At 43.7% G+C, this 13,062-nt stretch overlaps 1 protein-coding gene across 1 annotated transcript in view; it reads right to left on the reverse strand.

The window, feature by feature from the left end:
- alk (ALK receptor tyrosine kinase) overlaps positions 1–13,062 on the reverse strand; it is a 423,524-nt gene continuing 410,462 nt past the window's right edge. Inside the window, exons 24-29 of the mRNA XM_079573064.1 lie at positions 12,935–13,032; positions 9,755–9,847; positions 4,634–4,735; positions 4,044–4,178; positions 2,831–2,921; positions 1–2,621 (exon numbers count right to left, since the gene is read on the reverse strand). Coding sequence (XP_079429190.1) covers positions 1,644–2,621; positions 2,831–2,921; positions 4,044–4,178; positions 4,634–4,735; positions 9,755–9,847; positions 12,935–13,032 — 1,497 coding nt within the window. The 3' untranslated portion in view covers positions 1–1,643. The remainder of the gene's footprint in view (positions 2,622–2,830; positions 2,922–4,043; positions 4,179–4,633; positions 4,736–9,754; positions 9,848–12,934; positions 13,033–13,062) is intronic.

Here is a 13,062-nt window from a genome sequence, read left to right on the forward strand (position 1 = left end):
TATTGTAGTAATATGGTTATCCCAATATTCAAAAAGTCAAATAGTGCTTTTCTTTTACCCTCATATTGTGCAGCCCTAAATGGAACGGGTCTGAAGATGTGGTATGCGGTCTGAATGCTCATGTTCCCAAAATATTTTAAATGTCTATTTTTAAAGGGTTTATCTTTTTTAGGATAATGAATGGATTTTTTTTTTTACCAACAGAAATACATTGATTTGATTGCAGTGTATCAGGCTGCTAATAGTCCAATAGAAATAATTGGTCTGAACACTCTCTGAACCCACTGTACATGAATGCATTTGTCTGCATCTGTCCCAGCGCTGCGACGACAGGCCGTTGTAACATGTCAACAAACATGACAGCTTATCGCTGCTTTGCCACGTGAAACACTGACAAGCTTTGCCAAACGCATCCGAGCCAAAAGCGTTTCCCCCGCCCACAGAAAAAAAACAAAAAAACAGCAGTTCATTGGTTTGACTTTTGGCGTGGTTTGACAAATACACCTTCTTTCATCGGTCTTAATAACAAACAAACTTGAGCGGAGATGAGTGTTAGCAGCGCGTGAGAGCAGGTTGAAACATCTGGCACCCTCACTCATGAATGGAGGGGGGAAAAAAAGACCTCTTATATATTCAAACTTGGTCATCGCACTCATTTGTATTCCACAACTCTCACTCCATAATAGAAAAGATAAAATATGCAAATTTCCCAACATAGAGCACTTGGAGATAGCAATTTGAAGGTTAAGATTGATTCAGCAATACCCACTGTGGCCAGAGAAAGGGAACAGAACAGAACAGAGCCAATTGGAGTGTCTCGAAGCACTGATTTTTACGAGAACTTACATGTATTCCAGTTTGTAGACGCAGACACAAAGCATCAGTGAGAAATGTGCCCTGTCCCACTTCATTCTGCTCTCTCCCGCACTCTGATCCTCAGCCTGTCGAGTCATTTATGCATTTTAAAAGGAGCAAAAAAAACCAAACAGTTTAACCTTAACTTTGCCAAACATGTAAGTAAATTCATAAGAGAAACATAAGCTGTAATTGAAAATACGTCAAATGAACTGGGATTTTAAAAGCCACCTTCATCAATAATTTATAGAACCACTTCCAACTAATAAATAAAAACAACAAATAAATAAACAAGCAGGCAAGCAAACAACAACAAACACTTTTTCGCTGTATTTTAGGTAGAAAGTCTCTGGTAACTGACTTTTGGAAAAATAGTCTGACAGATGTTCTCACCACTTTGCTTTTCCCAAAATGGTGTGGTGCAGCTGGTTCTCACAGCTGCAAAAGATATCACCAAAGTTTGTGACGCTTGGTAAAGTCAACAATATAAAGATTTGTTTCCTCTGAAGTCCTCTCAGTGAAAAGAGCCTTCCTCTTTTTCAACACATACAGTCCATGACCATGACCATCAGCCATTACAGCCAGCAATGAAAAAATACATGTTCTCTTTTAAAACTAGACTCTCCACATGTCCCTGCTGCCTGATTGGATGTAGTCCTCTGCTGTGCTTTCGTTAGTTTGGACATGCCTCCACAGTTCAATGGAAAGTGATGGTCCGTTGTGGAGGATCTGACACAGTGCTGTGGGCCGGTGCACACAGAGTCTGACACAAACAGCAGCCTGTGGGGCTAAAGCACTGTGGCGTTATGGCCCTCTATACGGGGCAGCCGGGGGTCCTGCACTGTCCCCATGGTGACCAGCAGGGGGCGGCTGTCCTCAGGCACCCCCGGCCTGCTCAGGGAAGTGGGGATGGGCCCCCGCGGATGAGCAGAGGTCTGTGCTGCGCTCGGGTCCATGGGCAGCCCCTGCTCCTGGTATCCGTAGCCGATGTTCCCGCAGGGGAAGCGCCTGAGTCTGTAGAGGGGCACAGGGGGCAGTGTGCTGGAATCCAGCAGCAGGGGCGACTGTGCGGCAGGGGGTGGAGGGGGGGGCAGCAGGGGTCTACACAGGCCCTGCTGCTGGTGCAGCATCTGCAGCTGCTGCTGGATCTTGTGCTGGTGCTGCAGACCCAGCGCTCCTGCCACCTCGGCCACAGTCCGGCCCATATGCTCCTGGCCCTCCCCGGGAACCCGGCCACCTGCTCCCCCTGTGGCCCCCATTGTGGCCCCCACTGTGGCCCCCACTGCTGCCTGTCGCTGCTGTTGCTGCTTCCTCTGCTGCTGCTGCAGGAACCAGGAGCCGTAGGTGGGGTTCCACAGACTGGTGTTCTTCCCTGCACTGTGCTCTTTCTCCACACCATGGGCCTGGGTGAAGGCTGGGTTCACATGCCCGCCTTCAGCGGGGGGCTGTATGGACACCTGTGGTCCTTTGGACATGAGTGCCGATGTTGCTGTGGAGGTGACGGCGGTTGTCATGGTGATTGTGGTCTGAGTGTGAGGCAGGAGGCAGGGCTGAGAGCTGGGCTGTGCATTGGCCTCGCTGCTCTCCGTTGCTCTCCGGGGGTCCTCACTGGGGTAGGACGGGGGCTGAGGAGCCTGTCCATCAGGCACCTGGGCTTTCACCACCACAGTGGGGGTCACCTGATCCTCAGGCTGCGCACCTCTCTCCTCCTCGTCTGGGACAGGACCATACTCAATGGGCAGGGGGGTTGTCACCACATCAGGGTCCTATAATATAACATTTCAAAACATTAGGATGAAAAAGTACTTAAAGAATTCAGCTGCAGCATCAAGAATACACTGATGCAAAGGCAGATGAAAGCTGTTTCACTAGATGGCACCAAGGTTCCAGGAACAGTGGAAGCTTTGAGGAAATGTGATTTAAAACCGAAGCTAATTTGGTGGAAAAGTGTCCCAATTGATCAGTGCTAAATTACCTGTAAGCAGTAGTCGATTCTCTCCAGGATGGTGGAGAAGTTGGGTCTGTCCTCGGGCTGATGCTGCCAACTCTGGGTCATTATGCGATACCTAGATATACACACGGACAGAGATAGAGAGACACGTTTAAAAAAAAAAAAAAAAACATATATACAAAATATTCCAAAATGCAAATACAGTCAAAAATCGGACCAAAAAACATATCTTCCGCGATTTAAAATTGCCAGCTGGATTACCGCCAAAATATAAAAAAAAAAATCTTAATATTGTTTTGATTGCTTGAGGCAGAATTACGATGCAGCCTCCCTCGAGTTTGACTGATTGTGTTCAATGGGCTGTTAAGATAGCAACAGCCACTGATGGTGAAGTAAGTGCTGAATATGCTTTTAATTGCCAAATTGGCTTCTTGTTGCTTCCAGTAATCTTAGCGCCTGGTTGTGAGCAGGTTTCTTGACTTCAAATTAAAGACACACTGCTGGGTGGCTGATTTCATTGGTTAACACGTCGACATTTCGAGGGGAACATTTCTCGGCAGGTTGCCATCTGCAGAGCTGCGGCCAACAGGTGTGAAGGATAAAGCCGCACAATCACATCGAGCAAATTGACTGTGCGCATTTGGAGGGGGAAAAAAAAAAAGGGCGCTCTCCTCTTATATGTTACACAGAGCAGCTGACAAGAGGCGTTATCTGCCAGACTGGATTCAAAATAAAAGCTGCCTTCGAAATGGTTTTTATGCACCCCATCAGCTCCCCGTGACTCCTTCCAAATCGCGAGGCAAGCATAAAAGAACATGTAAGCGAGGCGTCCGCATTGGAAAAACACTGAGAGCAATCTGCCGTTAAATTTTTCTGACGCCTTCTAGGTCACAAGTCTTTTATGTGTCAATATAAGCAAATCAGGCAAGGCTTTCATGTGCAGATCTGCGCGCTGTGTGCGTCGCTCTCATATTTATGTAGAGCAGCGTCGTAATTAGAACTCCAGGGAGTATAGGCTCATTCTTGTGGTCACGTGCAGCCCATACAATTCATTCATTAAAGATCTCTATTCTGTGTTGTCGTGGATATACACAGCCCTTTCTAGTCCAAGTTTTTGCCACGGCCTTCGGAGCTCGAGAAAAAGTCACTGAAAACTGGATCGAGTCGAATTCAAGGCGCATCTAACTGTGCTGCCAAGTCTAAGTCAGAGTTTGTCTATTCCTTTGCTCATACTTACACTGGTCCGGGGCAGTTTTTGGGCGGGTCCATCCTCCCTCCGTTGGTGACAAACTCCAGCACTTCCTGGTTACTGCGGCTGGGGTATGGCATGTAGCCCAATGAGAAGATCTCCCACAGCAGCACCCCGAACGACCTGAGACAGACGCGCCATTAGAGCAGAGATTAGTTACACGGGGAGCAAGCGGCGAAGGAGAATGAAGCCATAAATTACAAGCATCGTCGGCCGCCCGGGCTGTAAAGTGGACGAGCGGAGGACAGAAATGAGATTGTGACAAGACAAGGAATTAAAAAAAAAACATATGGCACAGGATCAAAGGTACTGAAGGACAGAGAAAGACAGACCAGCGAAGATTAGACAGGCTGGAAAATGTCTTGAACAACACGAACCCAAGCTTTATCAAGGAAATCAACAATACTAAAAAGAAAACACATTTACAGGCAACGTAGAGAAATCAAATCTAGTTACAAGAGATACAAAAGATCTGTCTACAGCAATGATATATTCTTTGTCTCTGCCCCACCCTCAGCGAAGTAACATCTTAAAGCCTGGGAATTGCATTAAGCAGACATTTGCAAAAACACTCTCACCATGTGTCTGTTTTTGAAGTGAAGATGCCCTCCATGAAGGCTTCCGGCGGCATCCACTTGACGGGCAGCATGGCGCGCCCTCCTTTCCGGTAGTAGCTCGCCCTGGACCAAAAACATTTAATTTGTTTAGCGGACAAAAAACACAACACGGCAATCACCATGACAACACGACTGCCCCTCCTCGCCGATCTCCTGAAAAGAGAGAAACTTCCCTGCCCTGCAATTAAATCATTTTTATTCAGTCGGATCTTTCCAACACCAAGAACATCTTATCTCAATTTGATTTCTATCTATATTTTTGTCCGAGCCATGGACGTAATCTGATGCAGGGCGCTGATAGGGGAGCGGTGGCAGGTTTGTCGAAAGCCTTAAGGCGAACTTCAGGCTTATAGGGCTTGGTTCAGCTGAGTTACCATGTCCATCACATTCTGAGAAATCGAGATATGAGAGACACTGTACGCAAAACAATTCCTCTCTTCGATTTTCAGGTTTTTGCTCTCTTAACATGACAGCCTGTAAACCATGTTAATGTTTCACTGAACTAACTTCTTTGTACCACGGGTTTGTATGGGATATAGCACCTGGCACTGACGGGCTCCAAACTTTCTTCAAGTCTGTTTCTTTGAACTATCAACCCCACAAAAGACAATGGAAGTTTAAGGGCATATTAAAGCAGAACTAAGTAATTCATGCCCCTAGAGCAGACCTGGGCAAAGTACGGCCCGCGGGCCACATCCGGCCCGCGAGATGATTCAGTCCGGCCCATAACTTGTAGGGCATAAATTCATAAGCATGTCAAAAAAAAAAGTAAGTCTCTAGCTCATTCCTGTGCGGAGTTATGATTTTTTTTTTATTATTACCAGAATGCTCACTCCAGCCACTAGGGGGCAGATTAAATAAGAATAAAAGTAAAGAATTCCACAGGTGTCCAGCAAAGGGCACTGGCATAATAAGATATAAGGATATAAACAACACATTGTGTGACTTGCAAGTGGGATATGAACAGTCTGCCCCTGGGCAGCTGTGGCTACAATAGTAGCTTACTACCACGGAGTGCGGAGTGAATGAATATTGACTACAAAGTAGCAGAGACTTGTGACACAGGCTTGTAAAGTGTAAGCCGTTTTTATGAGGCTACAGTCCTGCCAGGCTCATCATTATAGATTTATTGAAAAAAAGTCCTCAATGTATTTTCCCAATCAAAACATTTTTTTTATTTTGGAGCTTTTGTTCATGGACCCCGGCGATACACTCCCGATATATTATACTTATATCCCGATATAAGTTTGTGTTATTGTTGGTGCGGCCCTCCAACTCAATTCAGGCTCCTCATGTGGCCCCTTATGAAAATGAACTGCCCACCCCTGCCCTAGAGGGAATAAGCGCCACAGCAGGTTGCGTTGTTTTTCTCATTACTTGTCCGTGCGAGTAAATACTACGCTGACAGAAAAGACAAAGGGAGAGAGGGATATTGTACATTACACAATGGAGATATTTTTTTTTCACACAAACTTGGCTGTAAATACTGTTTAAGTGGTGCTAGCCCGCAGGTAGCTTTGCCCGTTAGCATGTTAGCTTGGAGTGTGCCTCCGTGTCGGGGCAGGGAAAGCTGCAAGTGTGGTTTTCTGGCCAGAGACACCAGGGGGATATGAAAGACCCCCCAATCATCCCATTAACACTTGTATTACCCCCAGAGAGAAAACAAAAAGGATTTATTAAGGTAAACAAGTTACTTAGTACTGCTTTGAATCAGTAAATGAGATTTCCAAAAAATGAAGTCAAAACATTTAAAAGAGTAGGGATACATCATTCTAATTCCACATTGCCTTATTCCTTTAGGATAGAGAGCCATAAGGTTTTTTCAACAAAGGTTTGAATTGAATCCATCTTGATCAATTTCTCCCCCCATTCACTTGCAGCATCTCGCCATAAGTGGGGTCAGGCGGCTGTGTAAAGCATCACCTAGCAATACTTTTGACACGAGCGGCATAAATCAGTTTCCCCCTACGAGCCATTTCCTCATAAAATAGCGCATTTCTCCCGGCACTTGTTTTATTTTAAAACACAGTCTCCGTAATGAATAGGAACATCTGAGCCATTTCAATTTTCAAAAGGCCTGAGTGCAAAATAAAGCCCCCATTAGTGCCATTTCTCTGTCTGCAGCCAACAAGTTAAGAGCCCGGAAATCACTGTTATTACTGTAGCCATGTCTGAAGTGGCCGGACAAGGCGAAATGTTTCAGGTGAGTTTGGGCACATAAGAAAAGCTAGCTTATGAAAGATTTACACAATGTCAATATTTCAAGGGCTATGCACTGCAGCTAATGATGAATACGATCAAGGCGCATTAAAAGAGCTCAGCCATTACTCACTCGCAATGGTGAGAGTTAAATACTTGTTGTTATAATAGAAAAAAATTAAACAATTCTGCCACTGATCTTTTCTGTAATTTTCTTTGTTCTCAAACCAACAAAGCAGGAAATAAAATTCTCCTTGAATGTAATTAAAGATGTGTAATTCAATCAACACATTTTGTGCTTCTTGAAAAACTACGTATTTACTTTACAAAATAAGTCGGCGCTCTAATGACTGATATAGATGTCACTGTACGTGATGAAAGAGCTGCAAGAGAAGAAAGAAGAAAGGCAAACACGATCAGCGGAGCGTAGAAACAATTACTTTCCAGGAGGGTTTTGCTTGACAGGCCAGTTACTGTGTAGGAGTCATGCAGCCTTTATTCATTTCAATAACGAGATCAATTCCAGCAAATCTACTGAGACAATTCTAAGAGTCTACTCAACAATAGTATGATTCATACTGACGAGAGCAGTAAAAAAAAAAAACACACATAAAAACACACGATTTGACCTTAAAAACACCCTCGCAAAACATGCAGATTCCATGTCAGCCCATTGTGGAGGTGTGTGAACGCCTTTTTATCGCAGGATCCTTTGATACCCGCCCCCCCGCGGTTTAGGCACATGTTTATTATGACGGTTGACACCAGCCCCGACTGAGAGCAAAAGCAGAGCGAGCAGATTAGGCGACGGCTTAAATACAGTCCCTGAAAAAAAAAATCTATAGACAAGATGAGAGTTGCGTGGCTCATTTCTGCTCCTGCCTGCATGAGAGACTTTAGTGTGTGCGAGGCGAGGAAAAGTCTGAGGCGAAAAAGAACTGTGAGAAACAAAGAGGCGGCGAGCGGAATAGCAACTGAGGCACCTCCGGACACAGTATGCAGCCTGGTAATTACGGGAGCACGCTGACATGACCAACCTCGGTCAAGCAACACGCATCAGCCGACAGAATACACATGTTTATTTAAAGGAAATATTTAAGAGAGAGAGCAGTCACTTCCTCATCTTTGCGGCTGTGGATGTTTACCCTGGAGCATTATGGACAGGCAGTGTCGTTGTTTGCAGAGCTTTGTATGTGGAGAGAGCACTTTGGAAGGACTGTCTGAGCCCTGTATAGTAGGATCTATTCAACACTAAATAAATGGACAAATTCAAACAAGCACATTGACATACGGAACACTTTTCCACCTCTATATGGACATTGAAGGCGTTTTAGATAAGAAACCATCACCAGTGTACCAAGCACATGCACTCACTCAGGAAATGACAGATTACATACAGAAATGTACTCTTCTCTTTTTCTTATCGAAGTCAGCCATTCACTTTTGTTCTATTCTACTCTATTCAATTGGGTCAATCCAACTTATGTTACTTCAGGAAAAAAACTACAATATTCGATGCTATTATAGTTCGAAAAACCAGTGCAGTGAAAAATGTATCTGTGTGTGTGTGTATGTGTGCGTTAAAAGCCATCGACAATGAGTGAATTCTGACTCTCTCAATACTGCCAAAATCCGACCTGTTTGTTGACAGCACCCCAATAATGAATCAATGCCACAGACAGGTGTGAAACTCTTATGTGTGGAAAGAGACTGTTCTGTTCTGAAATCTAGTTCATTGCCTATGATTATATATTTTATTATACCATCATTAAAACAAAATATAGACCAATCACACTAGCCAGCCACAGGTATCACGGGTTCTTGGATTGGAACCCTCCTGACCAACGCAGCCATGAGCCTGGACAAGTGTCGCTTTTACTCCTTATAGGGACAATTTAGATGCAGTAAGTGGCTTTCAAGATCAAAGTGTAGGCCATAATGCCACTTTATTCTCACCTCTGACCTTCACCACATGAAAAAGCCTGCCTTTGGACACAGCAATCTCCCGCAGGGCACAAAAAGAAAACTATACATGACGCCTATATGCCCCCTACTCCCACAATAACACCACAGCACATAGCGGGAGGGCACATCATCACACAGCCCACTTGACTTGTGGCATCAAAACAACTACCCTTCAAATAACACCGAAGAGTATAAAAACCTCCCGGTGTCAGCTCTGTGGCTCCGAGCTAGGAATAAAAAAAAAAAAAAAAAAAAAAAAAACGTCACCCGGCACCTGAAAAACTGATATCAGCAATTAAATCTAGCAGCCCCTAAGCTCCCGTCGGGACACTGCCTTTTTACTGATGCTCCATCGGGCGACTTCAAAATGGTGCATTGCTATAGCTGCCTGTTGTGACACATTTCCCCCCCGCTCCGGTTTCTTTGCAGATGAAAGGCTTTAGGAGATTTCCCTGCTGAATACGGTATTCATTTAAGCTTTTCCACATGTTGCTATCGCTAAAAAAAGGCAAGAATAATAATAATGCTCCACTGGGACCATGGAATAAAGCCCAGGTATGACAGTGTGATAGAAAAAAAAAAAAAAAAAAAGCTGCTCATTCAGTAATAAGGACTAAGAAAGCCCAGGGGGAGGAAAGTAACAGCAGCAGGCATATCATTACGGCCTCTGAAAGGCATAGGACAATTGTCTCTTCATCCCAGAACATGTTTGTGGGTGAGATATATTAAGTATTTGATTACAATATAAGATAACAAGATAAAACTGCTGCTGCCTGTGTAGTTTGCGTTTATTATAATTCACAAAATGGACAGTTGCGAGGTCATAATGTTCTGCCTGAGTGGAGCATGACTTGTCTCCAAGGACATCGCTTATTATCGCCGCAGAGACAACTGATGCCAGCTGTCACGGACTCTTACCTGTAAATATCCCTGGCCATCCCGAAATCTCCAATCTTGGCCACGCGACCCGGTCCCTTGCAGGTCAGCAGACAGTTACGTGCTGCAATGTCCCTGAGGAAGGAAAAAAAAGTAACAGGAAACGTAGACGTGACATGAGCAAAGTTTCGGAGACAAAACCCGCTAAAAAACAAATAAGCTGAACCGTTACATTGCTATATCTCCATTGGCGATATATCATCTTGACAGTAAATTACTAAATCTTTCCCGTATATTTGTTCCAATGAGGATTCAAGACATGAAGCTCGAGTAGCGCTCCCCTGTTGGTTTTCACTTTGGTGGAACCAGCCGATGCCGCGGGCTAGCTGCTGAGATACTTCTTTCCTGCACTGTATGCTTTTATGGCTCTACCCACATGGTGCAACTAGAGTCAAGATTGGAATAGACTGTGTAGAAAGACCTTTTTTTTATTTTTTTATTATTGTGTTTTTTATGAAAGTTCATATTTGCGCTGAACTTGGTTGGTTATTTGAGAAAATCCTGTCAGACACACTCCACGCTATGGTAATGTCTGCAGAGAATTAAAAAAAGAAATCCTGAAAGCGAGGCATTTTCTTTTATCTAACTCAAAATGACGTTACAATATTACGCAATGCCTTTGATTTTAGCATCCAAAAGAAACTACCGAGGTACAGCATGTAATTTTTGTTCTGGTATGTCTCCGCGCTGAAGGTGAACTTGCATGAGGAATGACACAATGAGGATGAAGTCATAGTCAGGGCTGATTGAAAGTGAGGGTTTTCTAAAAATGTTAAGTTCTCAACTCGGCTGCCCCACTTTACTGTGCCAGAAATGGTTAGCAGCTGCCCCCTCTGTTATATTATGCATCGGAAACAAGTGAATAATAACAACATCGTGTCTGGGGCAGTTACCATGAGCTTGGTTTTATATGAAAAATGTAAAGCCGCTGATTTCAATTGAAGCACATAAACAACCGGCTTTGTTCTGAATAGGATTAACGGCGACAAAACAGTAATTTTTCTTTCACACATTTGTATTAGCCTTCACTTAAAAAAACAACTTTGAGACTTTTTTTTTTTTTAAGTGAATTTCTCCATTGTGAGATCAGAAAAGTCCTATTTTATTCACTACGACTGCATCTTTGCCTGGAATCAAACCCCGAAATGGACCCAACTGTGTTTTTGAAAGCGAATCTCTCCTTGACATGCAATACACAAGTCGCACGTACACAAATTTACCCCCAGGTCAACATTCCCGGGATACAAACGATACATTTCACGTCGTTGGCACGTGTTAACCAGGCTGGAACAAGCTTATTACTCAACACAGGCAAGGGCACAGACGTAGCAGCGCAGGAGCCAGCAGCTGTGGGGAAGGACGCCGCGCAGTTATAGTAGTGCAGACTGTTAGCACGACTGCGTTAACTTGCATCTCACTGTGTTGCACCTATTTGCGACGGATTTTAACTGCGGCTTAAAGGCCCGTTTCATTGCGGCACTTACAGAACCCACCTGTGCTATGAGTGCTATGACACCATTTTGCCTCTCCTCTGCGTTGTGCTCTGATTCAGATGGCTGCCGTTTCTATTGTTAACACTAAGGTTGTAAAAAGAAACAACCACGGCCCGATAAAAGGAAAAAAAGCGGTGTTATGTTTCTCTCAGGAAGCATTAACCCTGTAGATTAACCTGCCTGAGCGAACCACGGGGTGTCTTTTTTTTTTTTTTTTTTACAGTGATCCTGCAAAAACAGCGGCTCTCGGCAAGTGGCTGCAACTCCCACTTCATTCACCTGCCCTCGACTCAACCCTAAGTAAACACGGCGCTATAAAAATTGAAATGAGATGCAAGGACGGTGCGAGGGTGAATTTTAATATAGGTTTGGAAGCGGGAAGACAGGCTATATATAAAGAAGCGGTATTGGAGAGAAAGGGGTCCAACAAAAGGGGTAGATTGATGAAGGCAATTTACAAGCAGTCAGAAGAAGAGATAAGGTGCAGGCATGCTTTAAAAGTATGGTCAATATATTAGTTTTTCATTGTAGGCCTTTTCTTTCTTGTAGAATGCAGCATGTCCTCTATGAGTATGGATGATTCTTTAAACAAAATGTGAACATTGACTAGTGACTAAGATGTAAAAAGGCAGTAACATAGTAAAAAAAAAAAATTAGGATAACACTTAAAGCAGTACTAAGTAACTCTTTCCCCTAGAGGCCATTAGTGCAACTGCAGGTGTAGTAGCAAGTTATGATTTTTAAATGTATTAATTGTCTTGGAGAGTAAATACTACGCTGACAGGAAAGGCGAAGGGAGAGAGGGTTACTGTGCATCCAATTATACAATGGAAATAATTTTTTTCACTCAAACTTGGCTGTACATACTGTTTAAAGTGACGTTAGCCCGCAGTTAGCTTTGCCCGTTAGCATGTTAGCTTCTTCTTCGTGATTACATTAGTGTGTATTGCTTTCTCCGCACCGGGGGCAGTCAAGTTGCAAACATGGTTTTCTGGCCAGAGACACCAGGGAGAGATGAAAGACCCTCCAATCATCCCATAAACATTTGTATTACCCCCACAGGGACTACAAAAAGGATTTATTAAGGTAAATAAGTTACTTAGTACTGCTTTAAGTAATTTGATTGATTGGCAAAAAGATGTTTGAATAGTGCATTTTATTGGATGGCCAACATATAGTTACGTTAAGTCGTTTTGATCATGAAAACATATGGATCCAAACTACTTCAAAAAGCAACGCATTTCAGTGTGTGCTTTTTGTTTTGCTTTACACTATGTCCCTCCTTGTATACAGCACCATCGTTTTAGGGTTATTTTGCAACTCAGCTTCATTCTTGGATTGAATTAAATGTGTATATAGAGGAGGCGATTTGTTGACTCATGCCACGGACACGGACCATAAAAACACAAGCCGCTCGCCCATCTGGCTGCTGTGAAGCCTAACTCATCACTTGTCCTCCCTGCCACTATGTGGAGAGCAAAACGCATACACACACCATATGTTATGATTGGATGGATAGATCTGACTGTAAATATATATGAAAAAAGTGGGGAACACATGCTATGGAAGCAACCCACCATTGGTCCATACATTTGAAAATTGTCCTGAAAGAAGTAGTCTTAACATATATTTTATTTTAAATAGATTCTGCACTCATTTGGCCTCTTACCTGTGTATAAATTGGTTTTCCTCCAAATACTGGCAGCCCTTGGCAATATCTCTGGCCACATTGAGGAGGTCCACCATGCAGAGGCTTGATGGCTGTTCCTGATCACATAAGTGTATAGATGAATAGAT

The sequence above is a fragment of the Gobius niger genome (assembly GCF_951799975.1).
Source record: "Gobius niger genome assembly, chromosome: 16".
In the NCBI taxonomy this organism is placed as follows: Eukaryota; Metazoa; Chordata; class Actinopteri; order Gobiiformes; family Gobiidae; genus Gobius; species Gobius niger.